The sequence below is a fragment of the Scatophagus argus genome, chromosome 15, assembly GCF_020382885.2.
Source record: "Scatophagus argus isolate fScaArg1 chromosome 15, fScaArg1.pri, whole genome shotgun sequence".
NCBI lineage: Eukaryota > Metazoa > Chordata > Actinopteri > Scatophagidae > Scatophagus > Scatophagus argus.
Genome location: NC_058507.1, coordinates 11,296,623 through 11,313,444, shown reverse-complemented (window position 1 = coordinate 11,313,444; position 16,822 = coordinate 11,296,623). Strand labels below are relative to the sequence as shown.

Below are 16,822 nucleotides of genomic sequence, written 5' to 3'. Positions count from 1 at the left end.
TCAAGTTGTTCTGTTTATTTTATTTGCTTAATAATGTACTTGGATGTTTTGTAAATTCTCTATTCCTGCAAAATGTTGAAGGCCTTTGAAGAAAGAATTGTAAGGGAATTTAACTTAATGATTTGGTTCACATTATTCTGCTAATGTCTTGTATTTAAAGTTTTAGGGGTTTTCTGTTTTTCTATTTCCACAGAGAAATTTACCACTTATTACCACCATAACCCCTCTATTATTAACAGTTGATATGCCTTTGAGCAAGGCACTTAACCTCCTAACTGCTCCTCAGACACCTGACGTGGCAGCCCACTGCTCCTGTATGTGTGTGTGCTCACTGCATGTAATTTGCTGGGTGTTGCATATGTGTTCAGCCATGGAAGGGTTGAAATACAGAGGAAAAATTCAGTGCATGTAAAAAATATACTGCCAATAAAGCTGATTCCTTTTCTTAAGTTTACTACTCTTTCCTTAAAATAAACTGGAGTTGTAAGTTGATCGTGCCGATCAGTTTTTCGCAATCATGGGAAATATCTTTGGGATGTTAAAGGGAAAGCTAATAAAGAGGGAAAATAGAGAAATACAATAATAATAATAATAGTCTTCTTCTTCTACACATCAGTATTGGGGAAAACACATTTACTCAGGATTTTCCATAGAAAACACAGTTAAAAATAAGTATTATAAAAGGCTTAAACTCCATGTAGTGGCCATTTCTCAAAAAAAAAAAAAAATCAAAATGGCCGCTGATGCATCACATACGTGACCTGACACAACTCTCCATATAGACGTTTCATTTTTTTGGTGATTTATTTTTTTTAATGTTGTTAGTGGTGGAAAATATACTCTAGTGCTGTAGTTGTACAGTTTTGAGGTTTTCACAGGCGGAAATATTTAACCTTTTTTTTTTTTTTTACTGCATTCAACAGCGACGCTTACTAGGCTACACTCTATGGCATAATGAGTATTTTATTATAAAAGTGTATTTACGTATGTGATACTTTCAAATACACTTTACTGATAACACCAACCTTTATTTATATCATTTAATTTTGTCTACATAATTTAACGAGATATATATTTCAACACTTTAATACACATTTTAAAGCTCTCTCAAGATCTCGTCGCCTCCCAACGTCTGCTAAAAACTGCGTTCAAGCCAGTCCGATAAAAGCGGATGTTTTCCATTCTGCGCACTTCCGGGTAGCTCAGCTAGCCGACTATCTTGTGACAATGACAGTACCAGCATAAGGGCTGACTGAGCTTCTGAAAATGAGGAGCATATTATTAATTGTCTTTCTGGCTACTAGCTGGGTCAACGGTGCAGTAAGGTCAAGAGTTACTACGGAGGAGATTTATGAAGAAAACCCAGAGTTGGGTAAGTAATTTAACAAGCTAACCCAAGCTAAGCTAACTTTAATGGTAACGCTAACTGCCTTATGGACTAATGAGCGTTAACGATAGTGACTGGAAGTCGTTGCTATTTATGTCAAGTTCACATCGGTATTTGTATCGAATGTTTCAAAATGTTAAGTCACCCAGTCTTGTTTAGCTGCTAAATAAAGTCATCAGGCTAGAAAGATGATGTCAGCTCCATGTTGTTTCACCACATCACTCTGGTGTTTCAAATGAACAAACGTAGTTTATATTTGCTCGTGTATGATCCGTACGGTCACTGTCGCCTCTTTATGGCTTCCAGATGCTCTGAACTCCATCCTATCAGATTTTGAGGTACTGCCACCGTCAAGCGTCCAGCTGCACTCCGTAAGGAAAAGGGACGTTCACACCCATTCTCACCTGGAGCGTCTGGTGAGCTTCACAGCCCTGCAAAGGTACAGCAGCACCCTCGTGTTTGACTTAAAGATAGCATTCGGAAGTTTTGATCTTTGAGGTAATGATTCAAGATAGGCTTTCATCTTTTCAAGTCTCTATTAAGATAAAACTCACATGCTCATGCAGGGGTGTTTCTCGGAGTTGATCAGGTCTGGGGACAAGCTCAGACCAAGTAAGGCTGAGACTGCAGGTCCTGGTATTTGTACGTGTTTAAATTGACAATTTTTTAGATCTCCGTTTTACATTTTACTCTTCCTTTAAGCATTTAATGATTGTATTTCAATGCTGTCACTGATAATTTTGTTGATGTGCAGATTGAAATTATATATTTTCAGGCACTGCAGTTTGGGTGCTTGAAATAATACTTCAGCAATGAGGAAAATATTAATTACAGCCATCCCCAGCAGAAACAATATGTGCCTCCTCATTAAGTGAGACACTGTGCGCATTAGGCAGGAGGCATAACAGCTTAATTAGTTTTATTACTTTAATGTCCTGACACACTGACAGGATTGGTCAAAATCTACTGTTGATGCTTCTTGTTCTTCCACACATCTCAATGGACAGACGTGTCATCCAAGTTCATACAGTGAAATTTCTTAGAGTAAAATAGTCAGTCTACTGATAAATCTTGAGCTGCATCAAAGCCATGTGAAACGTATTTATTTCAGAAGCAATTGTTGAACTACAGCTTTTTCTATGTGAAGCCACCCCATAGCAAGGGTTGCTGATCATCTTGCTGGATCATAATTTCTGGAAAGAGATATTGCTGTTGAGTTTTTCAAATCTATTTTTGGGCCTGTTGAGCACCAAAGGCAAAGTGCCATCTGGTTTGCTTATATTTGAGAGAAGGCAGACATCTCTATGGTCGATGTGGTCCGATTTCCCATCTACGCAGTCACTCATAAGTCCAACTGTGTAATTTTTTTAATGAATCAGTCCTGCCGTTATATTTTTTTGCTGTCTCCTTGTGTCAATTAATATGATAATTACATATAGTAACAGTTTAGATGGGATGACTATGACTTTTTCTGGAAATATTTGTTTTAGGTATCTTTAAAGTGCTCGAATGATGCTAGAATGTTACTAGTAAAATATTACATTTCCATTTTTTTTCAACCTCAGACATTTCAAACTTTACTTGACCACCAACACGGGTCTTTTCACCGACAACTTCAAAGCTGTGTTTGTTGATAAACATGGGAAGGAGGAACACTACGATGTTCAACTTCAGAACTATTTCACTGGACATGTTGTTGGTGAGTGAAAAACTCATGTGATACAATATTTTCCTTTGTCACACTTTTCAAGAGTCGTTCAAACAAGTAACCTTAGATGTTTTGTTTTTGCAGGAGAGGAGAATTCACGTGTGCAGGCACACATAGAAGGAGATGAGTTTTCTGCTCACATTCTAACTGATGAAGCAGAATATAATGTAGAGGTAAGAGGTGGCTGTAAAATCATTGTTTTTGTGTAGAATTCAAATAGAGAGGGAACTGATCCTTTATGATTTTTTTGCAATACACTTAACCCTCAGCCATTTTATCCAAGACATTTGACAATGGAGTGACCACACTGTTGCAGACTGTAATGCATGCTTGCACGCATTTATTAAAGGCACACTGTGCATGGTTTGTCAGTTGCTTTTTTTGTAAACTCAACGCTTTTTTTTGTTGCCATTCCTCTATATCTTTTATACATTGTATACTTTTTATGCTTTTTTTCCCTTTCAGCCTCTCCTCTCCTCCTTGTAAGCCCCTTTGAATCCTCTCTTTTGTTCATTAATGTCACCCTGTTTCTCTGCCCATTCAGCCCCTGTGGAGGTTTACAGACTCCCCAGTTGATGGCAGGGTGCTGGTTTATCGCTCAGAGGACATCAGGAATCTGAGTCGCCTTGTATCTCCAAAAGTGTGTGGTTACGTCCATGCAGAGGCCAAGGACCTGCTGCCGCAGACTGTTAGGAGTGATTGGGATGGACAGGAGGAGATGGACCAGAAAACAGGTAAGCTCTGATATCTGGTTTAATCACTGGAAGTGGAGAGTATTGAGTGTTTGTGTTTGTATTTATGCCTGTATGAGGAAATGTGTAGGAGGAGGATGGAGTATATGAGAGGTTAGAGATCGCAAATCGAGTGCAGTCCTGGCCCTGTGATCTTCCTTGTGGATGTTAAGGAGCAGATAAAGAGTAGGAGGATAAGAAATTTTTAAGGTGGAGAGAAGGAAGGAGGAGGCCGTGGTAGTGAGACAAAGGAGGTGGGTGTTAGATTCTGTAACAGTCATTTTAATAAGAGCCTTCCTAGCTGTAAAACCAAGCTTATGTTATGCACATACACACTGCTGACAAGTGGGTATTATGTAACAGCCAACTGCCGTTTGATTCCTCAGTAAAGCATGTAACAGTGATAATGTGCCAGAGGAGAAATCTAAAACACCTCTCACTGGCTGCTAGTTGAAAGCACTCACTGGGGGTATGAGATGAGGTGAAGGTTCTTATGGAGGAGGCATTAAAATTCATGGAGGCTCTGCTGCCCAATGAGATGACTCTGAGTCGTCACTGGTCTCCCACTGCTTGTTGTGGAAGCCAGGGCAGTGCACACCCACACTTCTGAACAGTACATAGCCAAGTGTATGATGTAATGCTCCAATGGGATATCTTCCTGTTGTCCTTTTCTGTTATAGATACTGTTTGTTTGAAGAGTTTAGGATCCATGTAGTTTTTATTATATCTCTGCAGGAAAACAATAAACCCCAGCTCTAGCTGCATAATAAACATAACATTGCACGATCTATGTAAGTGATCACACTTTTTACTATGCAGTCGAAAGTTGACTTTAAAGATAAAGTGATATTAAATTGTTGCTTGAAGAACAGAGGAGCGGCATAATCGCTTCACAGGCAAACAGAAAAGAAGACATGCTGCTAAATGTGAAAATGAGGACAATTAACAATGGGATACTGGAGCATGGCCTGATTGTCAAACTTCTTGATGTTTGTGGGTCTCTCTTTATGTAAGCTTACCCTTGACTGTTTGAAGTCAAAATGGTCTTGCCGTAACCATTTTACTTTCTTTACCCCTTTGTATGCATCTGTCTCTTCCCCCTTCTGCTCATGTGCTGCTGCTGCTGCTTCCCCTCAGGCCACCACCACAGAGAGAAGAGGCAGACTCACGATCACAGGAAGAACACCTGTCCACTGTTGCTGGTTGCAGATTACCGCTTCTTTGAACACATGGGACGTGGACAAGAGAGCGTCACTCTCAACTACCTGGTTTGTCTTTATGATGCTGTAAACTAAATCCCTGTTCACTTGTGCAGAAAGAATTTACCATGTAAAGGTCTAACATGCATCCATGGAATATGAAATTGAAAAGGATGAGAGGAGAATGCATTGTTTTTTTTTGTAGATTTTGATTTCCACAGTAATCAAATTGACAAATCTTTACAAAAACGTTCATACATCTACATACATTTTTTGTAGTGTCATCTGTATATTTCTCTGTGTTTTATTTTATTTCCTCATTCCAGATTGAGCTGATTGATCGAGTTGATGACATATACAGAAACACTACTTGGAATGAAGAATTCAGAGGCTATGGAGTGCAGATCCATCAGGTCTGTGTGTGGCTGGCTGTGTGTTGTACTTCTCTGTAATGCGGTTCATGTCTGACAACTAGAAAAATCACTTTACCCAGCAGCACTGTAGATTTGTTTCACACCAAGTCGCTCCCGGAAGTGAAGCTGAGATTAACACTGTCCCTCAGTGGTTGTGAGAACAGCATTTTTTGGAGGAGCTGAAAGCTTTTGTGTGAGCCACGTGGGGTAATTTAATTTGTTCCATGGGCTTTGTGAATGAATGGAGACACTGTTTGTCATACTGTGATTCATGGGTTTTCTCACTGAAAAGATATGCATTCATTTAACTGTGGTTTTTTTCCAAGTGCTCCTTCACTGTACGTGTCAGTAGGAACATTTAGATCCAGTACCTTTTACAAGGTCACAAAGAGTCACATGGTCTCCTGTACCTATGAGTTAAACCTTTGGTAAAGCTGTTTGTGCATATCTTGTCAAATTGATGAAGATGTGTGTTGAACTCTCTGAGCCACAGTACACTTGCTTTAATGTAAAATAATTTATAATTCATCAACAATTTTACTGACACCATAAGTCTAATGTGCATCTGAAATCTTTCATGTGTAATTCTAAGCCAGTACAGTAAGATTTGTTTAAATGCCTTTTATAATCATTTTGTTTCTGTAATCACAATTCTTTAATTCTGTAATCACAAATGAATTGCTCTATAAATACTTTATAAATGGTGTATTTGGTTCTCAGATCATCATCAACAAAGAGGCTACAAAGCCTCCTCCTGGCTTTGCTAACACCAGCTGGGTCCACTACAACATGGAGAACAGCCCTGTGGCCGGAAGGGAGGTCTGGGATGTGAAGAGACTTCTGGAGGTAGGAAATAGACAGACAAACTGAATAATATGTCTGAGTGTGCAAAATTCACTATGTGAGAGAGTGTGTGATCTTGGGAGTGGATATGATTTAGAAAAAAACTTGGTCAACCAACAGAATGTGAAATGACCTCATACAAATGTATATCTGAATGTTTAGTTCAAGTTCATTAAAACCCTTTTAACAGGACTCATTCTGCAGTGCTGTGAGTCATCATGAAACGAGGAATAAAAGTGATTTTAATATGTGTAGATTTTTGAGGCTAATAGTTCTCGTTGTATCCCTCAGCAATTCAGCTCAGATATAGCTGACAATGCCTCCGTTGTGTGTCTGGCCCATCTGTTCACCTACCAGGATTTTGATGAGGGCACGCTGGGGCTGGCCTATGTAGCCCCCTCCAAACCTCAGGCCCTGGGTGGCCTCTGTCCAAAACGTAAGGACACATCACTTTTTGGCACAATGGCTTTTGTTCTTCAGTGCTAAACATTAAGTGTTGGCGTACATTTACATTACCAGTATATTGTATGTAGGCTGAGCAGTGAAATATTTCAAATTGTTATAACACTGTGCTTCGTTGGATTGCTTGTGTGTCATGTTTTAAAGCCCACCTGTGTTCACTCTAATACTGAATACTGACCAAGGAATTGCCAAAAAAGGCCATGCAAGTGTGGAAAAAGCAAAACAAACACTGATGTCTTTCTTTGATTGTGTCATTTTGTAGCATACTATCCATCTCACTCTGCAAAGAAGCCCAGTTACCTCAACACAGGTCTGACCAGCACCAAGAACTATGGCAAAACCATCTTAACAAAGGTCTATTTCATCCTGTCTCTCAAACTTCATCTGTGAGAAAACAAATTACTTGGTACACTTAGTGTTAGCCAGTATCATATTCAGGATCTCATCCTGCCAAGTTTTGGTTCTAAATAGGTCAGACGCACCTTTCTGTGTAGGTGTTATGAGTAAAGATGTTATAATCCTTTTGGGTTTTGACATCTCAGATGCCAGTCTGTTATGTTTCAAAACTTTAATGTTAGCTAGGAGAAAATTTTGGGTTGTGAGGTCTATTGAATGAGTGCATATCTGTAGCCTCCATGATAATATACATCTTTTTCAGTGACATTAGTGTTATTAGTTGTTAAACATAAACATCTTTCTGTTGAGTAAAGATCTTGTGTCAGACTATTTGGTGCTTGATAGAATTTTGTTTTTGGGTCACTGTGTTCTTAACTGACTCACAGATTTATTAGTAAACTGTGGGTTCATAATAAATAAATCTTGTGTGTTTGCGTCCTGTCAGGAGGCAGATTTGGTGACCACTCATGAGCTGGGCCATAACTTTGGAGCAGAGCACGATCCTGACAACATCCCCTACTGTGCTCCCAGTGACGACCACGGGGGGAAGTTTGTCATGTACCCCATCGCTGTGAGCGGAGACCATGTCAACAACAAGGTACCCTCCCAAACAGATACGATAAGAAGCATTATTATCTAGGAACTACTTGGCATGTAACAAACTATACAGACAGTTAAGAGCATACATTGAGCTCATGATACAAAGTGGGATATGAAGTGTGAATTCCATTTTGAAATGAGTTTTTAAATTGTGTGGATAAATGAGTCACAGTTGTTCCTGTGAAATGTAATGACAGTCAGTGTGCTGTACCTCCTCCGCCATTGGCCTTCACACTTAATATGCATATGAGGTATGCTGCAGTTTGTCCGTTGTGTCTCGTTTTGCACTTACAGATAGACCGTCTTTAATCAAATCTTGAATCACAGCAGTGTGCATCAATAGAAACGAAGTCAGTGAAACTGTTAAGTGAAGCTACAAATTCATACTAAGTTATTTCAACCAAGATGCACTCATTTCAGGTAGAAACATCGTTCCACATCTGATTTTATTTTAGAATTGCGATTCACTGATGAACATAAAACATCTAATATCTATCCACCGTCTACTTCTCCCTCTGTCTCCCTTCCCTCCAGCGTTTTTCCAGCTGCAGCAAGACCTCCGTGGGAAAGACATTAAGTTTCAAGGCTCCCTTGTGTTTCAAGGAGAGGAACAGTAAGGTATGTGGGAACTCCAGAGTAGAGAATGGGGAGGAGTGCGACCCTGGGCTCCTCCACCTCAACGACGACCTCTGTTGCTCATCCGACTGCAAGTTCAAACAAAATGCACAGTGCAGGTATGACGGGTTAAACTGTACAAAATTCACCTATCAAGTCTTAATGCACATTTAGGATTAATACAAATGTAGGATTAAAAGATTGAGCTGAAGATGTCAGAAAATCTTTCTGACTTTAGTATGAGTCACACATGAGTTCTCATGTCTCTGTTCTTTCCACAGCGACAGAAACAGCCCCTGCTGTAGGAATTGCAAGTTTGAGCAAGCAGGAACAAGGTGCCAGGAAGCGATTAACGCTACCTGTAAAGGCATATCATCCTGCACAGGTGAGCGCCTCCTGCTGGTGTAACACAAGAATTGCTGAAAGGAGACTTTTTTTATAGATGATAAAGGGCAGATATCTTTTACAACTATATTTCTCCACCTTACCATCACATATTAGGCAACAGCAGTGAATGTCCACCTCCTGAAAACGCTAAAGACAACACAACGTGTGTTGACAATGGCCGGTGTCTCAATGGAGAGTGCAATCCTTTCTGTGAAGCCATGCAGAACCTTCAGTCCTGTGCCTGCAACGGTAAAGAGTTTATTTATCACAAGCTCAGAGGAAAATGTACATGTGCTCCAAACTGATCAAAGCTTTAAGTGGATTTTCTCACTAACGTTGTGGATTCTACCAATCTGACTTGAAACAGCAGATTCCTCCATTGTGTGTCCCTCACAAGCAAAATCAAGTAATTTGAAGTCAAAATCATACTGGAAAAAATTCAAGCATAAGATATATGTAATATTTTGTCAGTTGTACAATAAGATAAACTCCCATGATGCTTTTTGTATATATATCTATATATAAAAAAACATGATGCTTAATGTTTTTTCAATTTTTATATTTTAACTTCAGGTGTTTAATTAAATTAATTAATTAATTAGAACACTAGAAAACATTTTGATCGATTAATTAAAATGTTTTCCGGTGGATGTGAAAATACCACAAACCTTCAAACAGCAGTAAAAGAAACTGATAGATTGTTGCTGAACTAACAATGCAGCTGCTTCTTTACTTAATGAAAAGTCCACAATGCATTCAAGCGTGTTTCAAAATGTTAGTGGCTTATTAAAGGATTGTTCTTGTTGTTTGAATGAATCTTTTAATCTGTTGTGAAAAGAAAAGGTAATGTGTGTGTGTCACTCTTAATAGGGGGTATAGTTATTACTTTTTTTAACTAAATGGCATCAAAGTTCATCTTTACTTCTGTTTGCAGAGACGGAGCACTCCTGTAAAGTGTGCTGCAGAGGAAAAGATGGCACCTGCTCTCCTTTCATCCAGGCCAATGGCAGTTTCCTTTTCCTTCGCAAAGGAAAACCCTGCACTGTGGGATTCTGTGATGAGGGCGTGAGTTGCCAAATCTTTTCTATTTGTCCCCTCTGCAGACATGTTTTCATCATGGTTGGTTTAGGTTTTTTTGTTTGTTTGTTTTTTATTTTTGGCCTTATTTGGCTGTTCTTTTGTTAAAACAGGGAAAGTGCATGAAGCAGGTGCAGGACGTTATCGAGAGGCTGTGGGATTTTATCGACAAGCTGGACATCAACACATTTGGTGAGCTGGTTGCAACAGGCCACTTTGAAATTTAATCAGCCATATGAGAATGTGTGAAAGTCTTTTGTTTTCTGGTTACAGCAGATGAGTCAAACTGAGGCCTGAATGTCTGAAAGGCCCTAACTTTGTTGTTCTTTCCCAACACCACCAGGGAAGTTCCTGGCTGATAACATAGTGGGCTCTGTTGTGGTGTTTTCCCTCGTCTTCTGGATTCCTCTCAGTATCCTTGTTCACTGTGTGGTAAGAAACTGCTTGCCGTTGATTTTAAATGAGTGCCAGTGACTACACCTTTTTTGGATTCTGTAGCTCTGTGGTTAAAGTTAGATCTTTGCTTCACCAGCTGCAGCAATGATCTTAATTCTGTTACGTTGTCAAATGCTGAACGTTTTTGTTTGTCTCTGCAGGACAAAAGACTTGACCAGCAGTATGAGGAGAACACAAAGTGCTTCTACCATCCTCCAAGTGTAAGTTTCTCATCTCTTAGATACCCCCATATATGATGCTCTGTACTAGATTTGCTGCCTCACTAACCAAACTAACACAGTCCAACATTTTTTTTCTTTTTTTTTTAAACAAAACACTGACATCTTTAATAACACAGTGAGAAGAGAGCATGAGGGTTCATTATTCAGGTATTTTTCTGAATTCCTGCATCATCTGTCACCATTAAAGTAGGTGTTGTCAATTCAGGAAGAGTCCTGCTGAGAGAAAAATGAATTAGTTTAAAATTCCAACAATAAAAGAAGAATTTACTGGTTAATTAGAATTTAGAATTGTTGTCGAAAAATACAGAAAGTCGAAATTCTTTTGTACAACTGGCTTTTCTGAAATTTTAAAAGATTGTGTGTATACTCTTCCATTTTAAAGACCTTGAAAACATAATTTCATTGACTAAGACTTGTTAGTCTTAATGAATGGTTAGTACATGAACACAACACAGTGTTAAATTTTTGTATTTGTGAGTTTTATTTTTCCCCCCCCGTTCATTTGAAGCGGCAGCTGCATTCTAAAAAAAAGATGATGAACTGATCAGGATTCATCAATATTTGAATTAAAATCTAATAATAATAAGTTATGGGATTGTTCACTTGTACTGCAGTCCACAGTCAGACAGATCAGAGCCTGATTATGCAGATCAGCTGAGCTTATGATAAGATCCAAGAATTACAAGAAAAAACTCTTTTCAGGGGGTTCAAGAAATCCTGCATCACGACAGAGGAATGCCTTACTTTGTAATTTGGTGTAATATAATATTGTCTTTGACGTTCAGTTTCTTCTACAGCAAAACATTCACACTCTCAAAGCTAATAAACATTTTTGGGAGTGTCATCTCCAAGACATTCCTGACAAATACGGTGCTAAATTGGCTGACAGCCTTGGTAATACAGGAGTGAGAGGAGGACAGGATTGGATTTAGAAGCTCCACCTTGAAGCTGTGTGCACTGGTGGTCAGGTTATCAATCAGTCAGGGCCTCACTGTCACTGCTGGGTTCAAGCTGCGAATGACCTGTCCATCACTCTTTGCCTTGGCCCTTTCCATTCTCATTGGAACTGCAGCAGATGGTGGAAGTTTGTAGTAGAGCTCCCGCCATAGGTGAGTGCGTGCGCCATGGTTTGGTGTTGCGATGCGTTGCCATTGAGTCCATGATGGTGCATGGTCGATGGCCCACGTTTGGGATACTCCTGCAGTCACTTACTCCTTGATGTAATCACTGATCTGGTTGCACATTTCCAGCCCTTGAACTCACCTGTGAGTGACAGCGGCTAATGAGAAACTAAAGCTCAATGTTTAATGAAACTGAACATCTGTAAGTGTGTTCCTCTGCACAGATGCCATCCATGCAGAGTTGTATCCGATCAGAAATTACCTCAAGAAAGCAAGATGGCATTTTTGGAGTATTCAAACAGAAAGAGGACTGAGCCGGTTGCACCTTGTTGTCTTTTGTGGAATCTGATGCAGTGTGTGTCAACATTTTAAGTTTGCATCTGCTGCCGTTCAAAGCCACAACATGAAGAGGGTGATGTCCTTCAGGTGATTGTTATTTTCATTTACCCTTTCATTTACCCTTTTCTTTCTTTTTTTTTTTTTTTTTTTTTTTTTTTAAGTGGCTGTCTGCACTGTGTCAAGTCCTTTTCTTAGGTTTGATTGGGAACACATGAAGACTGAGGGTACATTCCTCCATAGACCTTTGTCATGGAAGACATTTTGACTTGTTATAGCAGGAAAAAAGAGCAACTAATAATATTTATGATGGCTTTATTCCATTTAGGTGTGACAGTAAGTCCTGCAAGTAAGCCAGCATGTACAGTATCAGGGCCCTTGTGCTCCTAAATGGACTACAGCAATTATTATTTAGTTTCACCTGTTTGACAACACAAAGTGTCCACCATGAGAAATGTTTGTTTTACTCATTTCCACTTTTAAAAGGGGTGTGGGGGATGATAACGAGGTGGAGATAGTGGGAGATTTTGCTTAATCTCTCCTTAGATATAATTTTGCTTTAGGGTTTTAATTATTTAATGATGTTAAATTATGAAGATCAGGTGAAATATCTGATGATCTAATTTGAGCACAATGCGAGTAAAAAGGGAATGGATCCCACCTCAGTCAGATTCAGGCAGCGTTTATGTACTTCGGTCTCACATGTTGTTCTTTGCTCTTCAGAGTCAAGAAATGCTGAGCAACCTCGAGTCAGCGTCCATGCACATCGTCAAACATCCTCAGCTTCCCTCCTCCTCCGCCGGCCGGACCGCGCCCTCCTCCCAGCCCCAGCAACCTCAGCAGCAGAGCCTGGTCGAGGCCTCTCTCGCGGCCAGCAGCAGTACCCAGGCCCCCGGCCTGAGCTGCGGCCCCACCCCGGACAGCGCAGGGGGGGTGCGGATGGCCACCATCCAGGAGGACACCAGCAGCGGCTCTCACCTGGGAGAGGAGGGCCTGTCGGACGATTTCACAACCGCAGGAGCCTGCTCGTCGGTTACGAAATCCTCCTACGAGGATCTGACAGAGCAGAGGCAGTCAGCCAGGGACCGGCGGCGCCTCAAGAGGCAGGACTGCATTGACTCTAAAGAGACAGAGTGCTAAGAGAAAATGACAAGTAATGATATGTGTTTTAGGGAACATGACAATACGTGCCACGTTATATACATTTTTCTTATCACAAACAGCAAGTGTTGGAAGGTAAAAGCATCATGTTTTGTAGGCCATTGAAGAACTAAAGACAACATTTCTGCCAATTCTAGATGAGAATATTAGTTAGTCGACTGTTACTTTTTCTTGTAATCTAGTGGCTAAATCGTTTCTTAATATGCACCTTTCTTTCCAAGAACAAAAAGACGAATTACAGTGCTCTCAACACTCTGATCCACTACAACTAGTGTCAGTCAGTGTAAAAAAAAAAAAAAAGTGGGCTATGATGGAGGTTCATACGTTTAGAATACAAAGCATCATGTTAACAGATTCAGCCTTGCAGCACACAGTGTGTCCCTACACACACACACACACACACACACACATACCCAAAGTACTGTCTCACCAGTTTGCTCCACTAACCGTTTTACAATTGAATGATGTAATATTATCTGTGTTGTAAATGTTATTTTTTTCCTGTAAAAGGAAGCATTTCAGTGCGATATGTTAAGCAGTGAACGCTGCACTTTGATCTAAAAATGACCTGAATCTGTGTCATAATTGCACTTGAAGTATTTTTCACATCACTGGAGGATTTAAATAAGTTGTATACATGCTCTTACTGTGCTGTGTGTTGTCATTGGTATATTTAAAAAAAAAAATGCAGGCTTGTATATTTTAACCCCTTTGTTCTGGAGATGCAGCATTTTTAATACTGTGCAAGGATCGAATGATGGCCTCGAGCAGTATTACACTTATTTCATTTAGTTGTCTTGTATTCTCTGTGTGGTTTGATCCTTGTAGGAAACAACATGGTGCCTTTTAAGATTTTGTGCCTAAATGTTCTGAGCTGTCTTACTTTTCTGTGAAAAAGAATCTGGACAATCCCAAATTTAGTTTTAAAAGAACCTGTCTGAGGTGCTTGGACAATATTTTTCTGCTTGGTTGTCTGTCCCTGTCCCAATGTGAATTATGCACCTCTTTCTCTTATTTGTCACACCCCTGTTGCCTGCTGTGTCACAAAAATGGTGAAATATGTATTTAACTGTAGACGGAGAAGAAAAAAGACTGTAGCTAACATTGATCATACTGGATGGATGTGAACTGTTACACAGCTAGGAGATATCGCGTGTGATTCATTTTGATGTGTATATTCTTAATGTTTCTATGCATACAAATGTCCACCCTTGAGTTCTTTTTTTTTTAAGTTTCTTGCTTGTATTACCCACACACATCTAAAAATAAAAATCTTTATTGTGCATTTCAATCACGCTGTCTCGCATCTGACATGTACAAATCACAAACGCTTCATCGTTTCATAGCAGGAATGCTAGTAGTTCAGTCAGGCTTTCAGATTACTAGGGATTTGTAGCAAGTGCAACACATGAATGCTGTTGAGCGATTTGTTCTCCACGGATTATCCAGCCCCACAGGATCTTACAGGACAATGTTCTCCAAAGCTTTCACTGGTCACAGAGGAGGCTGCTCTCTGGGCTCTTGGCGTCCACGTCTCCCCAGTAGGGCAGGATGAAGGGCAGGTCAGCCACGCGACTCTCAAGCAGCTTCCACAGATGCTGAGCCACAAACTGGTTTCCCCTCTCTGAGAGATGCAACCCGTCAGACAGATAGACTGTGTAGTCCTATGGAGCAGAGGGAAATTTAGAGACGGCTAATGGGGCATAATGAAAAATCTCAATAGTGGCTTGGGTCACATTAAAATCAGCATTTTCAGCTTACATGAAGTCATTTGTAAAATTTTGGGAAAAAAATGAAGACACAAATTTGACATGATATACAGGACTATCTAGAATGGTAAATGTCCAACAAAACAAGCTTTGACTTTCCATTATGTTAATAACAGACTGTTTCTGCACTGTCATCATATAGGACCATGACAGTCTGATAATTTCCTGAAAAGAACTACATAATTTGGTACTGATTATTAATCAGCTGACCTGCTGGGCAGTGATCTCATGAATCTTTAAGTTACACTAGCAGTTAACCTTAACAGTTCGAATGAATTAACTGCAAGTTATCACTACTTTTCCTTAAAATAAGTGCCACATAACACAGTCCTATCCAGGAAAAGTTTCCGATATTATTTGGAAATTTTTAAGCGTCGTCTCTAGCAACATGCAAAAGCCAACCTGTCCATCTTTCTGCATGAGCGTCCACAAGTCCAGGACGTCTGTACCACACTGACCGGCAGCCTGCACGCACGCCTGGGCATACTGTCCCGCTGCAGAGTTGTGGCGATTGAGAGGACATCCTGGAAAAGAGATGAGCAAGAACTCCTGATCTTAAAAGGCCTTCGGCGTGAAAGTGGTCAGTGTGATCATACAAGAACAAGAGGAGAGAGAAATTGTGATGGGTGCTACCTTTCAAAATACACTCCTTCTCCCAGGCTTGCTCATGAACAGGAGGAGGGGTGATGAAGATCACTTTGTGTGGTGACACTCCAGCTGAAGCCAGAAGCTTGGTCATCTCCTTCAGGTTCTCTGAATATTCCTGCACGGGGACGTGTTGTTGGGGGTTTTTATCTGCGTGAACACAGGATAGAATGCAAAAACAATGAGAATTTTTTTGGGGTCATGCAGCATATGGAATAAGACCACACACAGGATTCTACATTTTCTAGGTGCATGGTACATGTCTTGTCATACCTCCTTTTGCAGCAAAATATTTAGCACTGCTGAACTTCTTAAACTGTCATTACATTTTATGTCATTGAAGCTTTACCTTCCAGTGCACAGTCATTGGCTCCAAAGAAGACAGTGACCGCAGCTATGTTGTTGTCTGTTGAGTTCTGACTGGTGATGATTCGTGGAAGAATTATCTTGGCCCATCTGGAGTTGTAGCCAGACAGTCCTCTGTTTACAACATCACACTTTCTGATGGAAAAGTATACGTGAGATTCAGATACAATGTCTGGTTGCCTACATATAAAAATATAACATTACAATTTCTGTTCATAATTAGTTCAGCACTTAAGTAATGGCTAACTGTTACAACAAATCAGCTATCAATATATGAGAATTAGTTTACTTACCTCGCTAGTTTGTTGGCAATTTCTGCACCCCAACCATTGGCTTGAAATGAAAACTGAAAGAACCAACAGCACAGTTCACTCCAATCTTAAGCTAGCTAGTTAGCAGCTAAGGGTAACTAACGAACTATCTCAGAAGCAGACAATATGCAATGTAATATTACATTCTTCAAAATCGATTTTCATGCATGCCTAACCTGTGTGATGGAGTCCCCAAATAAAATCACTTTAGGCCAAATTACAGTTTTATACGTGGACATCATAAACTTGCAGGTAGGAACCACTGACATAAACACAGTGAATAGTAGGAATTGTTAGCAAAGACAAAACCTCAACTTCCGGTGCGAGGGTGGGGGGCCGTGTTTCCGCACTTCACAATAAAAGTCTGAACAGCATGTCTGTTATTAATGTGTTTGGATATTTCGCAACATGTTACATTATATGCGCTAAATAGATAGAGCTTTGAAATACAAAGGAAAAAACGTGCACCGTCATTATTATATTTTGCAAACCTCTTTTCGAAACGAATGAAAAAAACCCAGAAATATAAGACATTATGTAAAATTATAGACTGACATGTGAATATCTCGATATCAACCAAATAATTACTTGAATGAAGGCAGACTAAACAACACCATA

At 39.9% G+C, this 16,822-nt stretch overlaps 2 protein-coding genes across 3 annotated transcripts; one reads left to right on the top strand and one right to left on the bottom strand.

Annotated features, from left to right (window-relative positions):
- Nucleotides 1-1,171: 1,171 nt before the first annotated feature.
- On the top strand, nucleotides 1,172-14,404 carry adam17a (ADAM metallopeptidase domain 17a). The gene is made up of 19 exons (XM_046412019.1): nucleotides 1,172-1,372; nucleotides 1,694-1,826; nucleotides 2,953-3,086; nucleotides 3,180-3,268; nucleotides 3,640-3,829; nucleotides 4,964-5,094; nucleotides 5,352-5,438; nucleotides 6,159-6,284; nucleotides 6,573-6,717; nucleotides 7,006-7,097; nucleotides 7,585-7,737; nucleotides 8,274-8,473; nucleotides 8,636-8,739; nucleotides 8,856-8,990; nucleotides 9,676-9,806; nucleotides 9,932-10,010; nucleotides 10,162-10,250; nucleotides 10,415-10,474; nucleotides 12,676-14,404. Exons 1-19 carry the CDS (start codon nucleotides 1,267-1,269, stop codon nucleotides 13,090-13,092), a joined length of 2,601 nt encoding a protein of 866 aa, XP_046267975.1. The 5' UTR covers nucleotides 1,172-1,266; the 3' UTR covers nucleotides 13,093-14,404.
- iah1 (isoamyl acetate hydrolyzing esterase 1 (putative)) lies at nucleotides 14,374-16,537 on the bottom strand. Of its 2 annotated transcripts, none has more exons than XM_046412022.1 (6): nucleotides 16,381-16,537; nucleotides 16,187-16,239; nucleotides 15,877-15,983; nucleotides 15,516-15,677; nucleotides 15,285-15,406; nucleotides 14,374-14,777 (listed from the first exon to the last, which is right to left on the bottom strand). In XM_046412022.1, the coding sequence occupies exons 1-6, from the start codon at nucleotides 16,471-16,473 to the stop codon at nucleotides 14,601-14,603; spliced, it is 714 nt and encodes a 237-aa protein (XP_046267978.1). In that variant the 5' UTR covers nucleotides 16,474-16,537; the 3' UTR covers nucleotides 14,374-14,600. The 2 variants fall into 2 exon arrangements, with proteins under 2 accessions (XP_046267978.1, XP_046267976.1); XM_046412020.1 differs by having other exon boundaries at nucleotides 15,877-16,028; nucleotides 16,381-16,536.
- Nucleotides 16,538-16,822: the final 285 nt, after the last annotated feature.